Below are 19,144 nucleotides of genomic sequence, written 5' to 3'. Positions count from 1 at the left end.
TTAAAACTAAGTGCAGGAACACTTAGGATAGTGTTATTACTTAGCCAATAGGAGGTGCAGAAGATTCTGGAGGTGTGCCAGATTATGGGGAGGGGGGGTTGCATTCATCTGTTGTGCTCTATTAGTAGGATGCTGGTAGAGGAAAGGAAGACGTGCGTCAATGAGATGTGGTAGGGAAGTCGCAGAAACTGCCAACATAAAGCCTTTTTTAAAAATTGGGTAAGTGTATGTCAGTTAGGATGTAGAAGTGATCTCAGCTTTCAAAAGCAGCATATGTGTTGACAACCAAATGCTGAGGACGAACAAACGTAATGCGCACGAGCCTCCCTGGAGGTACCTGGCTGGCTGCTGTGAGTAGATGGAATGCTGAGAACTGCGTTATAGGCTTAACCCAACACAGCAATTCCTTTGCCAGGCCTCCACGTCTGGTCAATGTCTTGACTCTTAATAAGTAATAGCTGCCCATGCATTTCAACCAAGGTCATAAATGAAGAGAGAGGGACAGCCATGCTAAGAAGTTATTGTACGGTGCTTGTTGGTGCTGTGGAATAGCTATGGCAGTGTCCGCCCTTCGTAAGTGGTCATTGGTGGGGGCAGGGTAAGGGCAAACTCTCATTAATGCAGCTGGGTTCAAAAAAGATGACAGAAATGCAAGTAGAGTGGAATGAGACAGTTCATCAGGCTAATTCATTTGACGCTAATGATGGGGCTAAACAGAAAGAAAGTGGACAGTTGTGGAGCAATGAAAGTCTGGAATAGTGCTGGAGTGTGACTTTATCAGAGCACAAAACTTTCCCAATCCACATAATAGAGCTGTCCTTTATCATTTATTTATTACATTTATATCTTGTCCTTCCTGCTAGGAGCTCAAGAAAGTATACACGATTCCCCCCTGCTCCCCAGTTTTATCCTCACAGCAACCCCATAACGGTTGGTCAGGCTGAAAGAGTGTGACTGGCCAAGAGTCACTCTGTAAAGTTCATAGCGTGAGAGCTAATTTGAACCTAGGTCTTACCAGTGCTCTAACCACAACATCACACTGCCTCTGTAATAAAGTATTTACTCAGCAAGAATTTAAGTGCCACGATCTGCAGTAACGGGAGTATCTCAGCAAAGAAACATGAACAGGAGTAGGCAGCTTAATATACATCTCTGCTTCATATACTGTAGATTACAGTACTGCTGGGAAAAATAAACTAGTGACAATAGGATGGTGGATGTGAAAAATATTCTGATGGTACTGTTCTTTAGTGGACTTTCTTGAAGCACTGCGCGCAATCTTGGCTTTTCTATTTTCTAATGCGAGAGGAAAGTGGATTTAGAGGCCTACGAAAGCTGAGCTGAGAATAATACAGCTGTTTGGAATGGAGGATTGCATGCATTAATGGCATTAACAGTGAATGCAGTAGAGGATGGATGCCGTGTGTTCTTCCTACCTACACTTGTACAAAAGTGAAAGAAATAAGACCGCAACCTTCAAAATACTAAGAGAGAACATTACAAATGCAGTACTGTACAATTAGCTCCTGGTAATGTTTGTCACAGGATATTGCTAAGGCTCACCGTTGAATATAACTTTTAAATTAGAGCATAAGAGGAGCATTGTGGGCTCATCTAGCCCAGCAATGTTTTCCAATAGAGATCAGAGATGGGGAACCTTTGCCCCCACCACCAGTGTTGCTGGACTACAGTTCCCATCATCCCTGACCATTGGCCATGCTGGCTGGGGTTGATGGCAGTTGGAGTCCAACAATATCAGGTGGGCCACAGGTTCCCCATCCGAGTTGGATACTTCTGGGAAACTTATAAACCACAGGATCAACATCCCTCCCATTTGTCCCAACCACCTGGTATTCAGAGGTGTACTCCCCTGGCACAAGGGCATTCCCCCATAGCTGTTGGCAACCTATTATTGCATCTGCATCCTACCTTTTCTCTGATGTGCCAAGAAGGCGGCATATCTGGCTCACCCTCCACCTCCATTTTTTCCCCATCTGTGAGGCAGAGTAGACGGATTGGCCCAAGACTGGCACAGCAAGTGAGCTCTTGTGAGTGGCAGGTAGGGGTTGAACCAGGGTCCCCTAGACCCAGTCTCACATTCTACCTACTATATCATGCAGGCATATCTGTCCACCTGAGCGTATCAGATACACAGGCTTCGGCCACTACACTGAAGAGGTAAGAAATAAGCTTCTTTTAAGTCACAGTGAAATCACATGAGATCCTCTGGAGAAGTAGATTCTGGCCACACTGTGGGAGACTTCCATTAAATTGAATGGGACAATAAATGCTGCTTTCACAAGTTAAATTAGGTTTCTTGCTTGCTCGCATAAACCTTAGGCTTCTGCTAGATATGTAAGTGGTTGCTTGACACTTTCTCAGAAATCAGGCCAATGCATTAACATGATCCTACAGGCTTAGGAAGGGGAAGAAAATAACTATTCCAGATCCGGCATCTTCCTGGATCCTAATAAATCATCGCTTGATCTAGCCCGGAGGCTCTGAAGGCAATGCCACATCCACAAGGAGCTTGTTCAAGGCTGTCACTTAAAGGCAAGACACACACCCTCCCCATACACATGAACTGCAGTTTTCTACACACAAGGCAACAGAGAAAGTGTAGGCTTTCCACAGTCTTGATGCCACATGTCCCTGTGGGATTGTATCATCTATTGTGAGTACAGGGCCAGAAGCTGATTTGGTAGCAATTCCAGAATATAAAATGCGAGAGAGATATATATAGTATGTGCTGCGCGCATTTGTGCACACTGTGCTCATGAAAGCTGCCTGTTTACCGCGTTAGATCAGCAAAACAAACCACCCCGGCTACCTTCCCTCCAGAAAAGCAAGTGTTTACGGGCGACAGCAAGAGTGTTGATGGAAGCAAGGAGCTGCCGCTGCCGGCCAGAGAAGCCCGCGCGAGCCTCCTCTCATCCCGCCCGGCCGGGAAGCCGGTGGGCCGCGGTGTCGGTCAGGTTGCAGCGCTTTCACTTGCAGGAACAGCAGGTGCCTCGTCGGTCGCGGCGGCTCCGAGGGGCAGCGGCTCGTGACTCATGGCGAAGAAGAGAAGCGGCGACCCGAGAGTGACTTTTGGGGGAGAACTAGAGGCAACTGGGAAACTCCGCGAAGTCCAAGGAAGACCGGAAGAAGGGAGCAAGAGGCGGAGGGTAGCAGGAATTAAGTTGTGGGGTGGAGGGCGGAGAAGAAAAGGCGCAAGACGTGGAAGGAAAGCGAGCGGAGAGCGGCGGCGCCTTGCGCCAAGCTCAGCCTTCGAGAGTCCCACCTCGAATCCCCCTCCCGCTCCCCTCAGGCGCCGCCAGTCCCCGGAAGCGACGCCAGCCGTGGGGCTGGTTCCTCCTCCCCTTCGGGTGCCCGAAGAGCAGGAGGCGACCTCGGGGTTCTCACGAGAAGTTCCCCTCAAGGCTGCGCCCGCCAAAAAGCCCGCTGCGCCCTGTCAGTCCCCGCGCAGCCTCCCTCAGCTCCTCGGACCAGAGCCCTCGCCGCCTCAGGACTCGCTTCCCGCCACCGCCCTCCGGAGCCGCAGCTGCTAACACGTTCCGCCCCCCCCCCCCGCTTTGCCTCCTTGCGGGGTGCCGACCCCCTCCCCCCGTTTCCCCGCCCAATCAGCCGCGGGCATTCTTCGCCTTCTTTTCTCCTCCTCCTCCTTCAGGTGCGCGGAGCAGCGCCGCGACCTCCGCCTCTTTCACACACAGAGACACATAGGCGCTCACACAAAGACGGCGGTTCTGCCCACTCGCAACCCGGAGCAAGCGCTCGGCGCTGCTGCACAAGGCAGGCGGCGGGGCGGCGGTCCTCTTTGCCCCGACCGACGTGCGAAGAAGAGGGGGCTCCTCCGCGCTTACCTTTGGCCGCCTCAGGGTCTAGGTACATCTTCTCAGCGGCGCGTCAGCCCCGCGGGCTCCTCCTGACAAAGTAAATCCCTCCGGGGCCGGTGGGTGTGAGAGATGGGGCGGGGATGGCTGCCTGGCTTGTAAGTCCCAGATCGTGCGAGGGCGACGGGGCTGCTGCTGCTGCTTCCTCCTCGCTCACTGCCCAGCTCCGACTCGCCTCCCCGGAGCAAAGACCATCAGACGCTGCACGGAGGCGGCGGAGGGAAGAAGCCACAGGCTGCTGGCGGCCCAAGAGTGACCTCCACAAACAGGTTGGAGTCCCAGGCGACGGGCGGCGAAAGAGCGGGAGCCGCCGGCATGAGGAGAGCAGGCGAATGAATGGAGCGAGGGAGGGAGGCGCCTTAGTGGCAGGGGCTCGCCCTCCCGCTCCTGGGCTCGCGGACTGATTCTCGTCCACACAGGAACATGCCAAGCCTCCGGAGCCCTTCCCCTCCCCTCGATGTGTGTGTGTGGTGTGTGTCTGCGCGCGCGCTCTCCGTCTCGCGCGCGCCACGAGCCTGCGAGGCTGATTGCGCGCGCGTCTTGCGCTCGCCTCCCCTCAACTCGCGTCCACTTGCTGCTTGCTGCTGGTGGGAGAGGGAATTGCAAGGAGGGCGGCTGGCAAGGAGCAGCGGCGAGCCACAGCAAGCGGCGCGAGAGACGGATGCTCCTTTCGATTGCGTGCGCGTCCTCAGCGGATGCCGTCGTGCTCCCCGCTCACCCGATGGAACACACGAAAAGCACTTAGATTAAAAGAAGGGAAGGAAAAGGGTGGGGGGATTGTTTCTGCTGCTACACTGAAAGGGGCTGGGTGAGGGAGTTCTGTAAACCAGTAGCATGCTAAATGCGCCTCGGAGCAGGTGTTCTGCACGCATACACGCCTCCAGCAAAGAAAAGGGCGGGAGCTTCCTCGGAAGCGAGAGTGGGGTGACTCGACTGCGCTAGGAAACGTGGCTCGGGGAGAGTCCGGCCCACCAGGGGTGGTAGGATCCAGGTCTGATCCTTCTCCAAAACGTCTCGATCGTCCATTTTTGGAGGAGTTGACATCAAAATTGGGTCGCATCCTGTCCAGAAAAAGCTGCTCCAGGAAGCGGTAAGATCCACTTTCTCCTGTGGTCCACGCCACACACACAGTGACCGACCTTCAAAGACAGTTGTGATCAAGTTTCATCCACATACACACACACCCGACATACACGTAGTTCTCTGCGCACCCAGAACATGTTGCTCCCCGGGAGGTTTGCATATCCCTTTCACGACCTAACCTAGGGTGGATCCACTCCTGTGGACGTGGATTCCCGATCGAGCCTCCTCCCTCCCCCTGGCTTAAGCGGCTGAGCGAGCGCGCTGGAAACGCGAGCTCGCTTTTGAGCCGATAATCTGCTCCAGTGCGCACGCAGCTCCAGTTCAGGGTTTGTTTTTGTTTTATTCTTCTAGTAAATTAAGAGAAAGCATCGTCTCCCAGGCTTCATAATAATAAGAGCGGGTTTCCTTGGCTGGCGGAATCTCAGTCAAGACCAGGACTGGATTTTCGCGCCTTGATGTGGATGGATGAATTCTAGCGCTCTCTGTTGGGTTAGCATTGAACACAGTGCCACCATTCCTAGAGCAAAGAAACAGACACGCGGCTTTCTCTCTCTTTTACTACTGCTTTGACATTCGCCAAAGGCATTTCGAGTGGGGTGGATGGGGGTGGGGAACAAACGGTCAAAACCAAAAAGAAACCCAATCTGTAGGCCCTACATCCTATACAAACTGACATGCAAGTTAAAAGTACAATGCATGAGAGCCGACAGAGCAGAGAAGGCGGCCTTGAGGACTGGGGACTTACCCCCATATTCCCTTGGTACTTCTGTTTCAATCCCATTCTGAACTTTTTGTTTGGAAGTAAGTCCTCTTATTTCAATTTGTCTTTGATCCATTTGGCTGAGGTTGCAAACTTTTATCTCTAACCTTTTGATCCTTGGTTCACATTTCAAGTACCCTTGGACGTTTAGTGCTCAGTTCACATGCCAGCTTATCCCACGGAAAACTCACCTGGTGGCCTTAAACAAGACACCGTTTGTCAGTTGCAGCCCCACCAATGCTGCCAGCCTGAGACTGGGATAACAATACTGATTACTTGACAGAGTGAGTGAAAGAGCACTGAAATAATGTATGTGAACTTGTGATTTGAGCACTGTGTAAACAGTAATTAATAATAATCACATGAGTCACAGTCAGCTCTACATCCTGCAATCAGTCACTGTTTAGCCATCCATGCTTTTCATAGGAAAGGTTTTGTGTTAAGAAGAGGTGTACATAATGTTTTTACCATCCAGGGCTAGAATTTCCCCTGGGGAACTGGATATTATTATATCTCAGTGGCCAAATACTGGTGGTGGGCATGCTCAGAATCTGAAATAAACAGGGCTACCACTCCCTTTTCCCCCATTCTCTCACCCTTTCTTCCCTGCCTGGCGAGCTGTTCAGGGTGGGACAGATAACTCTTCAGTTATCCTTGATATTTCTACTTCTTCCATTGCTCCATCCATTTTGGTTGTCATCCCCATCCCTCCAATTTCCCACCCTTTCCTCTCCTCCTGCCACTCCAGACTCCCCTCCACAGGGATGAAATTGGGCCAAAAGCTACATGATGCAGAGCAGATGGTCTTCAAAAGTTTCCTCCTCCTAAACAACTTGAAAATTGCTGAGGGTCTTGGCAGACCACTTAATGGTTTTTTCTGCCTATTGTAGCAATTATAATGCACCTGTGCTGGATGCTGGATGATGTTAATTGTATTTTAGTTGCTTCTTTTATTTCTTATACATATTGTATTTTATTGTTTTACATTTTGAACTCCAAAGAGCGGCTGGAATGCGCCATCTCCTGCCTTTAACTACAAATCCACTGACACATCGTGGACCACCTGCATGAAGCTCACAGGCCACTGGTCATCCATAGTCTGGTAACCCCTACTCTAGAAAGAAGTATATTGTGTCTTTCTTTGGCCATTTCCCCACCCATCCTCCACTGCTGGAGCCGTTTTATGAAACACAGATACATCCACTGAATTTGCTCTACTACCATAAACCTAATTCAGGACCAGTATTATCCAAATTTCTTTTCACTTTGCCATGACATCTTTTTGTCCCTGGATCCTGGCTACTTCCCCTCACCACTTGTTTTATTTCTGACCACACTGCATCAAATTTATGATGGTTTGTGGGCAAGCATGGGTGCAAATGCACAAATTATTTTCATAGGGAAACCATTAGTTATGTGGTTCCGGGAGGTGAAAGCCCTGTGTACCAAGAAACAGCACGGGAGGCAGTGAAAGACATAGCTAAAATGAGATCTGACAAGACTGCTAGTCTGAAAGGCCTCTTGGGCTGCAATTTTGCACACAGTTGATCTGTTTAAAGTCAATGCAAGCTACTGAAGTCAATGCAAGTTAAGGAACCTGTATGTAGGACTGTACGTATGTAGCCCAGTCCTGTGTATATTTATTCAAAAATCAGTCCCTCTTATCTCCATAGGCTGAGGCTGTGTACACATTACCATGTACTCTGACTCCAGCGTACTCCTGCTGGTGGTGTTTGAAGCCGAGCACACATGACGTTAGCCACATTCCATATCTATCATATAGTTTATTTAGAAATACTCCTGTTTGACATGGTTTCCTTCAAACCAGCTTCCACACAACTTGAAAATGGAAGCTGCGGTTAAGCTGAGGTGTGTATATTTCAGGCAGTTGTTGCACATGTGCAGATGATAGCTTCAGTAAATTGGAATCTAATGCAGGGAAACAAATCAGGAAATGGTGATGCCCACTCTCTGGTTTGTACAGAAATGTAAGAATGCAACTTGAAACATGGAGTGCGGGAGATGAACTTACTGTGTTTCAAACCACTTATGTGTACATAGCTTTATAGCTCAATTCTGTGCACATTAACTGCAAGGGAAACCCATTGAAGTCAGTAGGGACTTTCTCCCAAGTAAGTATGTGTCTTTCTCAAGCTGGAGCCTAACACCACTGGATATGCTCAGTCCTCACTGAGCTCCCCTTAGTTTTGTTTCCATACATTTTTGTACCTCTGCAAACTTTAAGGTTTGCCCAAGCCTGCTAATATCTCCCTTCATGTGGGGGGTGATGCTGTGTTGATTGTATAAGGATCCACAATCAGAGAATGAGGTTGGTTTTTTTTTTTAATTAGTACTACATAGGATTTCCATGACAGATAATTGTGAAATATAGTGTTTTTTCTTTCAGGTCCTAAAACCTGCACATTGTATATTTGGTTCTTCTAGATCAGTGGTGGGCCAAAAGTAGATTGGCAATGATCTCTGACTCCCAGGTGCTAAATAATGGCAACAAAATGACACATATTCCAAAAAATTTACTGCTGAAATGAAGAAAACTGGGGGGACGGGGACCAGAAGTGGATTTCTGTGTGACAGAGTAAGGTAGCTGGTCCTCTGGAAGTTGCAGCCAAGGCACTGTCTAACTAACCAGCTCTCTGACTAACCAAATCCATAAAGGTTGTTGCAAGGATACAATGAGATAAATGGTCAAGTATATTGCACACCCCAAAATGGCTTAGTGAGCATTCATTCCGATTTGCAAGGAGGTTAGGCAGTGCTGCATCAAGCAAGTGTTATGCTACACTTTCCAGTGAATTTTCCCATCACTTTCCTTACCACAAAAAGTCTATATACGGCGGCAGGGGGCAAAGTGTGTTTACTGCACACGAGCACCAAACACATTGTAATCCACCCCCAAACAGAAGCAGCCTAGAAGCTCACATTGTCGGGGGGTGGGGGGAGTTAAATGATAGAAAGTGGACTAGGATGGACTGAGATATGCTCTTTTCTTAGAAGTAAACATACACACTGTAGAGGTCTTTCATTTCTTTCATCTTGTGTTTCCAGTCTGGTTTGGAACAAGCATTTGGTGCCCTTTCTGCAGATATTTTATTTTTGTGCTGGCTTGAAACCAGATGATCTGCCTTCCTTCCTCAAATAGGTTTGCCATATGCCAATAAATGGGTGGCAGGCAGGAAGGACTGGAGCAGGCTAGGTTCTGCTACACACAGCAGGTGCCCAAACATGCGCACACAGAGCATTTAATATAACACGAGTTGTTAAACACTGGGCTGGAGTTTCAGCAAACTCAGTATTTTTCAGGAACAACGTATAAACATTTCCAGCAAGTGCACTTAATAGAAGTTTGTTTGCCAATTGATCTTACTTGCTTCCCTGGGGCTATGAGAAAACAGTCTTGTTTAAATGGGGAAGGCAAATGAATAGCTTGCCCAGTCTTTACCCTCCATGTGGTGCCTGCTCACATAGCTGGTGCATGAGTCTTTTTTGTGGGAACCTTTCATTAAACTATTGGTAAGAAAATCAGTGCACCATTCTTTTCACCACATTTTATAAACTGGCTTCACTCCCACACATCTTGCAACAGCCAAATTATACTACATTTCACCCCAGACTCTCCACACAGCTCTTCCGAAATACACATAATTTCCGCTGCTTTGCAACCCACAACATCATTTTCACCATCCAATGTCATTTGCAAGGATCAGTCACACGAGGCTCCTTGTGTGAAGCATTAAAATGCTGTAATTTGTTCTGGATATCAAAGTCCTTTAGCACCTGCATGCACAAAGCAGATGTCAAGATAATTAACCCATGATGACCTAAGGATGCAGCCAGGGTGAAAAAACGGTGGCTAACAGCAGCAGGAACTTCTGTAGGATGAACAGGATAACCTTATGAAGAACTGGTGTAATAAAAACAGGCTTAAGTCCAATGGAATCAAAGTTGAAGGTCATACATCTAGGGACAGAGAAACATTTTTCTTTTATCAGCTGGGAACAAAAAGGAAAGGGGACATGGATCGTGGCTGATTACACAAGATAAGTGGCAGCCATTAATAGATGCAACTGCAATGAAGAAGGCAAGCTCTAAGGTATGTTAAATCTAAGAAATGTTAATAGCATCCATTTGCATCATATATTAAGACTTAAAAAATAGGTATTTTCTGTTGTGGGTCTATGGTGTTTCTAAGTTCCAAAAAGTGCTGGGAAATGTTTCTTGCTTACGCTAATCAACTTAACCCATGAAGTTGCAGATGGGTAGCCGTGTTGGTCTGCCATAGTCGAAATAAAAAAATTCCTTCCTGTAGCACCTTAAAGACCAACTAAGTTAGTTCTTGGTATAAGCTTTCGTGTGCATGCACACTTCTTCAGATACACTGAAACAGAAGTTACCAGATCCTTCTATATATTGAGAAGGTGGGGAGGGGTATTACTTAGAAGGGTGGTGGGAATCGGAGATTGGCAGATAGCTGAGATGAGCCTGTTGACGACTCTTAACGACTGTAATAGGTCTTACAGGAAAAGGCAAGGGGTGAGAAGGTAAGAAATGGCTTAGTCATGTATAATGAGATAAGAATCCAATGTCTCTGTTCAGACCAGGTTTCTCCATTGTTTTAAGTTTGGTAATGAGTTGTAATTCAGCAGCTTCTCTTTCCAGTCTATTTCTGAAATTCCTTTGTAGTAAAACAGCTACTTTGAGATCTTGTATAGAATGTCCTGGGAGATTGAAGTGTTCTCCTACTGGTTTCTCTGTTTTGTGATTCTTGATGTCAGATTTATGTCCGTTTATTCTTTGGCGTAAGGTTTGGCCTGTTTGTCCAATATAGAGAGCTGAAGGACACTGTTGGCATTTGATGGCATACACAATGTTAGACGATGAGCAATTAAATAGTCCCGAGATGGTATGTGTGATGTTGTTGGGGCCAGTAATGGTGTTGTCCGGGTATATGTGGCAGCAAAGATGCCAGATGCCAACTTTGCTGCCACATACACCCGGACAACACCATTACTGGCCCCAACAACATCACACATACCATCTCGGGACTATTTAATTGCTCATCGTCTAACATTGTGTATGCCATCAAATGCCAACAGTGTCCTTCAGCTCTCTATATTGGACAAACAGGCCAAACCTTACGCCAAAGAATAAACGGACATAAATCTGACATCAAGAATCACAAAACAGAGAAACCAGTAGGAGAACACTTCAATCTCCCAGGACATTCTATACAAGATCTCAAAGTAGCTGTTTTACTACAAAGGAATTTCAGAAATAGACTGGAAAGAGAAGCTGCTGAATTACAACTCATTACCAAACTTAAAACAATGGAGAAACCTGGTCTGAACAGAGACATTGGATTCTTATCTCATTATACATGACTAAGCCATTTCTCACCTTCTCACCCCTTGCCTTTTCCTGTAAGACCTATTACAGTCGTTAAGAGTCGTCAACAGGCTCATCTCAGCTATCTGCCAATCTCCGATTCCCACCACCCTTCTAAGTAATACCCCTCCCCACCTTCTCAATATATAGAAGGATCTGGTAACTTCTGTTTCAGTGTATCTGAAGAAGTGTGCATGCACATGAAAGCTTATACCAAGAACTAACTTAGTTGGTCTTTAAGGTGCTACAGGAAGGAATTTTTTTATTTTAACCCATGAAGGTGAGCTCTTGTGGGGAGGAAGCTGAGCTTTGTTCAAACTTATATTGTACAGATGTTGTCTTGCTTACCCTGATGCCAGCAATATTTATTAAAGCTTTAAGGTGCCTGTCATCCAAATAGATTTCAGGGCGGTGTGCAATAATAAACTTGCAATTTAATGCATTGTTTAGAAAAGGCTGGTGAAAAAACACCAGCAACCTAGGTAAAAGCCTGTTGAAACAAAATAAAACCGTAAGGTGCTGATATCCTAAAATGATGAAGAATTGGTTCGCCCTAATATTGTGAGAACTGTTACATGAGTCGTCTATTACTAAGACTTTGATTAATGCATGTCTTACTCTCTTGCAAATGATAGCCAGGTTATTAAGTGTACAATAGTCTTTGATGGGAAAAGGGGCTCAAACAAGTGAGGTTGCAGTCAAAGTAAGAGCAATGCTGAATGTTTACTTCGCATGCCTCCTGACTCAAGAGGTCCATGTGGTCATTGCAGAGCCGCAAAACAAGAATGTGTGTCAGCCAAGTGGTGGTGCAGAGACTTGGGTTGCATTCAAAAACCCACTTACCTGGGGGTAACTTCGCTGAATTCAATGGGACTTACTTCTGAGAAGAGATGCTTTAGCATGGATGAGGCTCAACAGGTTCAAGTTTGATCACTTGGCCTGTTGACAGCTTGGATCTGGGATGGGCTGGAGCACAGCAATATCACTTGAGGGCGGCTGCAAGAAAGCAATCATGACACAAAGACTGCAAGGGAAAATAGGAAGGAGAGAAGCTGGGGGTTGTGAAGGAAGGGAAAGAGTCCAAGAAAGAGTGAGTGGAGTGAGACAGGAATGGAAAGGAGGTAGGGGCTGGGAAGGTGGCTGCTACTTTTAGACTGCATACACACCACATATTTAAAGCACATGGCTTCCTTCAAATAATTCCCAGCACCCTTAACAAACTACAGTTCCCAGGATTCTTTATGGGAAGTCATATATATGGTGTGTCGGCAGCCACTGGTGGGGTTCAGTCATAGGTAGTCTGGAAGTGACTGGTGGCTTCATATTCCCAGGAGTGGGGTATCTGGAGCAGAAGCACTGAAGCAGAAGCTAGCTAGGCTAGAGCTAGGGGTAAGCTCTGGAAAGAGGAGAAGGATCAAAAAAGAGCTGAGCAGGCCAGGAAAGTAGCCCAGTTCTGAAGCATAAGAGGAAACAGAGGCCTAAGTCGGAAACGCTGAGGGGAAGGATTGTGGGTAATTTTAGCAGTCAAACCGAACAATGCATATTTGCTAGTTAGTATTTGAAGGGGTTAAGGACCAGAGAGTTGTAATTGCTAGAGTTGGCTCAGTGAGGTCACACCCCCTTTTCTCCTGAGAGGAAGGAATAAAGCCTGTTTCCTCTTCCTTTCTCTTTGCTGCAAGCCATAGAGAAGACGTGCCTCAACTTAACTCCCATATTTTTACTGTATTTCACCTGCATTATTTTATTGCTACTCATAAGGAAAACGTATGTTTGAGACCTAGAAACTGTTAAGTAAATACTTTTAAACTTACTTTGCAATCTGTGGTCTGTTAATTGAAAAAGGTGTAAAAGGGGGTCAGCTGCTTCATGCAGCTGAAGAGAATAAATAAGGTTTAATAGACTATGTTGCTACACTTCACTAAACTGCTTAATGATGGGAATTAAATTCTGGTAGGTCACTTTCTGCCACTGGAGAGACTGCAAAGCCTTGCACCAGCCATCTTTCTTTCTTAACCCACACATGTGGGTATCTAGAAGATTGATTATAATTAATATATACCAGTTCCCATCATATGGGTGAGGCCCTGCCGGGAGGGAGAGCAACTAACTGTTGTCCTTTCTTGGCCCAGTAACTGCAAATAATAAATTGAGCCAGGAATTATTTGCCACAATCTCAATATGGGTCTAATTTCTTCAAGCAGGGCACTCAAAGCATCTTTTGATGCTCCAGCAAGCCCTGACAGGACAGCCTCGCTAACAGAGTCCCTGGTTTGCAACCATTAGCATCCTAAGCTGTGCAACTACCTACTACTGGGGTGGGAAACTAGTCCTTTAGGGTTTGATTTATGAAAAAGGAGGAAAGTCCCTCATCTTTGCCTCTGCTGTGCCCTCTACATGTGTACACAGGATTACTGTGTTCCTCTGAGGATAACATCAAGTGTTCTCTGAGTAAAACTGGTCTTATCAAATAATTCTGCTTCCTGCTGATATTGCAGCTGCTTCCAGTTGGTTCATTCTTTGAATACCCACCCCACCCCCGAAAGAAATTCAAGGCAGAAGTGTTGGCCAAGCACCTTGTGAGCAGGATGAAGTGGTTTAACCACACCTGCTGCTTCATTTAAGGAACTTTGTACAATCACAGAAAGTGAGCCAAATTCTAGAAAAATATGGAAAATCTACATCTATCTCTGTAGAAATGGAAGTATGGACAATAGCAGTAACTGAAAAGCCTACTAAACACATGAAAGCTCTAGGAACAAGACACAAATGACTTTATAGAAACTTGGCCCTCCTTCATGACCTGGTCAGCTGATAATCCCACAGTGTGGCATCCTGTGAGGTTTCTAAGCAGAGGTTAGATGGCCATTTGTCATGTATGATCTAGTTGAGATTCCTGCATTGCAAGGAGTTGAACTAGAATGACCCGCAGGAACCATCTTTCATTTAAAACACTGCCTCAATCCATTTAGGAAGGAGGGAGAGAATGACTATTGGGATATGTTGTTGTCATTTGTTAATGTACAATTTTTATCTGTACAATGTTGAGAACTAAATAAGAAATATACGGCCAAAAGTCAACAAAATTTTACATGGCGTTAAGGCAACTCTGCTTTGTGCTCTCACTGGATGGTGGTAGAGAAACGAAGGCTGCCACCCTATCACTGATTCTATCAGGGCAGGACTATGGGGCAGAAGCCCAGGGATCCACTCAGCAGAAGGGTCCCAAATCTAGCAGGGCTGGCATGGCACATTTTGAAGTGAATGCACACTGCCATCCAAAGACACTGTGTGGGTGACCATAAAGTCTAAGGGTGAGCAGATTTCAGGCTGCAGGGGCCGGCTTTGTTTTTCCTAGAATCCTGAGACCCACCAATCTGAGTGAAATTCTGGCTTTGGATAAGGGAAAACAGAGAATTAAGGAACAGGCTCAGCCCATCCTCCATTCAGGGATTCGTTTTGCAGTATCTGAGCTCAGCTCACAATCCTGCCACACAGAATTTCACTCCTGGTTTCTTTAGCTAATTTTGAAAGGGGAGGATGAGGGGAGGGGACTTTTTTGTTGTGTCCCTAGCGTTAAAACAACCCTTCCTTATCTACTGCTAATCACACAGAGATCTGCCAGTAGATTCCCCATCTGTCTTCCGCTGATAAAGTCTATAGTCTGATAAAGCCTAACTGCACCGCTTGCAGCTTTGCTTCTCAAACACCCCTGCAGCAAAATATGCAAATAAGCCCCACCCAACTTCATAGGTTACCGTGTCTGTCCGTGCAGTCAATTCTGCAGACAGTGTCGGTTTCCCACCACTAGGTGGCTACCCATTCGAGTGCTAGCATTCCCTAAGGCTCATAGGTGTGAAAGGGCAATTTTCCCCTCCCTCATCTAACAAAGTGACAGGCTTCATTCCAGCCTCAGGACTAATGTCTGCTTTTTTCCAGTCCATCTCACTGAGTGGCACCTGTCAAGCTGTAAAGCCTTCCGGCCCAAGTGCCAAAGCATGGAAAGTGCCAGCTATCAAGTACTGCTTTCTTTCATTCTCCACCTGTCTCGCTGATGCTGTTTGCCGATCCAAATAATACAAATGCTGACAGTAAACATGCAATGCAGTGATCCAAAAACATTTAGCACTACATGGGAGGGAGATGTAAATGTTGGGTGTATAGCAACATGACGGCCAAACCCTACACATCTTCACCATTTGGAAGCTAGTCCTCCTGAGTTCACTGAGGCTGATTCCCAAACAGTGTGTATAGGACTCCCCTGCAGTGTGAAAGATGGAATTGGTTAAGCAAATCTGGAAAATGAAGATAAAACCCAGGCCTGATATTCCGGGCTGGGTGGCAATTCACTGAGCCCTGCTATCAAGCAACACCCATTCATGACAGTGAGGCATACACAGAACTCCATCTCAGTTCCACTGGAATAAATTGAGATTTGGGTGCATTAGTGTCTACAGAATAGTAGCCTTGGATTTTCATTGATAGGCAGTTCAGTCTTTTACTCACCTCATTGTGTTCAATGGACTTGCACCTAAGTGTACAGTCTCTACCTTGCCATTTTGTGTTACATAGGAGCACCAGAAGCTGCCTCTCCAACCTGTCTCCTCCAACCTTTGCAAACCTGGCACCCTCCAGAATTCTGGGGCTACTACTCCCATCAACCCCATGCCCCATAGCTACGCTAGCTGGGTATGATTAGAGATATAGTCCCAAAGATATGGAAAATGATAGTTTTGCAAAAGCTAGTTATTCTGTACACAAAGTCTTTGCTTTCCAAGGGCCATCTCTGGTACAAAATATAAAATAAAATAACTGAAAGCAAGAAGCAAGATCATCACAACCGGCCTTCCACACTACAACAGTGCTAACAGACAACAGAACATTACAAAAAGAAAGCATGTTGCTACATATATTCATAATTTTACTTGGTTTTTTGAACTCAGAATTGGCAACCAGCTTTTTCTTTTCTTTCCACCCAACTTTTGTTGCTCTAGATTGAACTGGCAGCCAGCCATATGGAATTTGGCCCATCCCTTTTGAATTGACAGGACTGCAGCTAGGAAGCTGGCTAGACTGAATATGATCTATAAATCTGAGTTGGCAACAGGAAGACCAATATATTCTCTTCTCTCCAATCCCCAGCTACTTCACTATGAATTTCTATCTTGGGCGACTATACAAACTTCCCAGCAGCACCAGGTATTCCAGGGTTTCCACAGCTGGCTGTCCACCCTGACACCAGTGCACCTTCAAGGGAATCGCTTTAAATCACCCTAATGTGACTGCAGAATGAAAGCTGTTCCATCTTGACAGGGTAATTACTCTCCAACACTTTGGATAAGTATATTGTGTTACTTTTGATGCAAGAGAGCTCCTAACATCCAGTCTTTGGGTGTTGGGGGCGGGGGGAATCTTCTTTACAGATTAATCTCTGCCAACCATTCCTGAAAATCTAAATCCAGATTACCTTGCCTCACCAGTTCTATGGCTTTCTTTTATCTTTGCATTCACAAAAATTCAGGTGAAAATCCTATTGGGACTATTAGTGTATGAACAGATTTAACCCAGCCACTTTTGAGGATGCTAGTCAGTTCTAAATCAAACAGTTTCTGACTCTCAATGTTTTTTCATTGTCCTATATTGAAAGATTTTTGGCAGAAGGTAACTGAAACCATCAACAGAACTAAATAATTTTTTTTAAAAAAAATTATCCAGTAGCACCTGTGAGACCAACCAAGTTTGTTCTGGGTATAAGCTTTAATGTGCATGTACACTTCTTCAAATACCAAGTGTGTACGCACACAAAAGCTTATACCCAGAACAAACTTAGTTGGTCTCACAGGTGCTACTGGACAATTTTTAATTTTATTTATTTATTTATTTATTTAGACTACGTCAGACCAACATGGCTACCTACCTGAATCTAGCATCAACAGAACTGTACGGAACAACCTTACCTTTACAGAGCAAAATATCCTCTTGAATTATATACCCAGCACATGGAACCTTACGAAAGGACAATATGAGTGGACTCTCCGTGCCCTTACCACAGCAAAAAGACTGATTCTGATGAACTGGAAAAACAAAAATGTGGCTCCCTTCCACAATTGGATTGAAGACTTATACAAACTCGCAACATATGAACAACTTGCATATAAACGCAGACTTGCCATGGACAAATGCCATGGACATCATTGAATATTTGGAGTCCATTCTTACAAATACTGTTATAGGTTAAGATCTGGTGAAGTACAATAACAACCTTGTAAAATATACAGTTTAGGGTTTTTCCCCTTCCCCCTTTAAAAAATGTTTCTCTCTCCATAGTCAAATAGTAGTCCTCCAGGTCTTCTGGCAGATCTCTCTCTCGTTGCTTGCTACCTGATGCTTTTAACTAGATATGCCAGTAGGGGCATACCTAGGGGTTCAGTAGGTTAGCCCTTGCCAAGGGTGCAGACCCAGGAAGGCACAAAAATTCCAGCTCTCCACTCTGGCTCATTGGATGGTCAACATCTCCTTGCCAAGGGTGCAAGGGAGCCTGGGTACACCTCTGTATGCCAGGGAATGGATATGGCAAGGATTGAATTTGGGACCTTCTGGATTCAAAGTATGTGCTCTACAGCTGAGGTACAACCTGCCACTGTTAGGCTGAGCATGTGACTAATAATACATATAATAAGCACCGAGACCGCTGGCTCATTGCAATCTGTTTGTGTGGTTGTTGCACTTCATGTCACAGAACAGAGTTAAACTGATGGTTGTCAAGGTTAGTATTAACGGAACTATACATTTCCTGACTTTGTACTGCGGCGTGAGGCCCCTTATTTCAGAGTTTTATTTTGCTGAATTTGTACACCCACTCCAAACACGTAACATACAAACAAGTTTGATTAACATCAGCGGAAATCATTCACATGCAGCAGCTGCAACCCAGCAAGGCAAATCTGAGGGTGCAAACAAAGCACTCCTGTTGCTGTCTATATGATGTGTGTGTGTGTGTGTGTGTGTGTGTGTGTGTGTGCACGCGCTTGTGAAGGGATGGGTGCACAGGGGTGGGAAAAGATTAGCTGCTAACTTTTTGTAGTAAGGATGGTTTTTTAAAAATACATATTCTAACAGGAAATGGATTTTCCCTCCCAGCACAAAGGTTACACTACGGCTCACTGAAATTTGTGCCAAAGCAATTGCTAGGTTAAACTGAGCTGGGATTTTGCCTTTGGCATGTATGAATATGAAAAAGAAAGAGACTTACATAAACAATTTTAATTTTAAAAATGTATCCAATAGGCCATTTTCCACTCTTATTATTTTGCCAAAAAGGGTTTGAGCAGCTTAACAGATAAAACCTGTGAAAGATGAAAAGAAGAAAGGGATATTATTACTCTTTTGTCGAGGAGAAGCAGCGGTGAAGAGGGGAGACCTTTCCAGTCAGCTCAGCTCTCTCTGAAGCATCCAGCTCTGAAGTACAGTATCTTGGGTATTCAGCTTCCTTAAAAACTGACCTTTTAGGCTGATACATAAGATCTGGGCATGGCCTTAGACGTTGTGACAAAATTATGAGCTTTGGCATCTTATCTTTTCAATATTTCCTCTATCTAAGACTGTTTTCAGACGTAATAAGATGTGTTTTTAAACTACATAAGTGAGATATAGTAAACCTTGAACTCCTGCGCGCCTTCCTGTTTCATCTGGTATAGCTTCTACTTCCGATTTAACTTGTTATTTGTTTAAATTTTAGTTAGTGTCAGCTGTCCTGGTTTGTTACCTAACTAGACTTTAAACCAAAAGTGGACAACCTCTGCAAGAGATCAGTTCAGACTGCCAGCAACAACACTTTATGCCTCCCCTAGCAGTCCCATTGGGTGGGGAAATGGGCAAAAAAGTGTGTGGTGCAGTAAAAGGCCCAACACATTATTCACAAGGGAATACAGCTGTTAACTGGAAAAAAAATGTCCTGCACCCCTTGAGCAAACCACAGTGCCCTTAGTTAGGTCCTCACAGGGAACTG

The 19,144-nt window shown here is 45.6% G+C and overlaps 1 protein-coding gene and 1 long non-coding RNA gene across 3 annotated transcripts in view; one reads left to right on the top strand and one right to left on the bottom strand.

The window, feature by feature from the left end:
• SYT7 (synaptotagmin 7) overlaps window positions 1–4,340 on the bottom strand; it is a 241,053-nt gene extending 236,713 nt beyond the window's left edge. The window contains exon 1 of one of the 2 annotated variants that reach the window (XM_081022086.1): window positions 3,864–4,340. In XM_081022086.1, the coding sequence (XP_080878212.1) occupies window positions 3,864–3,891 (28 nt within the window). In that variant the 5' untranslated portion in view covers window positions 3,892–4,340. The remainder of the gene's footprint in view (window positions 1–3,863) is intronic. The other variant, XM_081022090.1, reaches the window with a different exon arrangement.
• Window positions 4,341–12,824: 8,484 nt separating this feature from the next.
• On the top strand, window positions 12,825–17,628 carry LOC308486144. Its single transcript, XR_013990963.1, has 3 exons — window positions 12,825–12,925; window positions 16,279–16,450; window positions 17,026–17,628. It is a non-coding gene; the product is annotated as an uncharacterized lncRNA (long non-coding RNA).
• Window positions 17,629–19,144: the final 1,516 nt, after the last annotated feature.

The sequence above is a fragment of the Podarcis pityusensis genome (assembly GCF_964106645.2).
Source record: "Podarcis pityusensis genome assembly, chromosome: 1".
In the NCBI taxonomy this organism is placed as follows: Eukaryota; Metazoa; Chordata; class Lepidosauria; order Squamata; family Lacertidae; genus Podarcis; species Podarcis pityusensis.
This window is presented reverse-complemented; position numbering and strand designations above follow the sequence as displayed.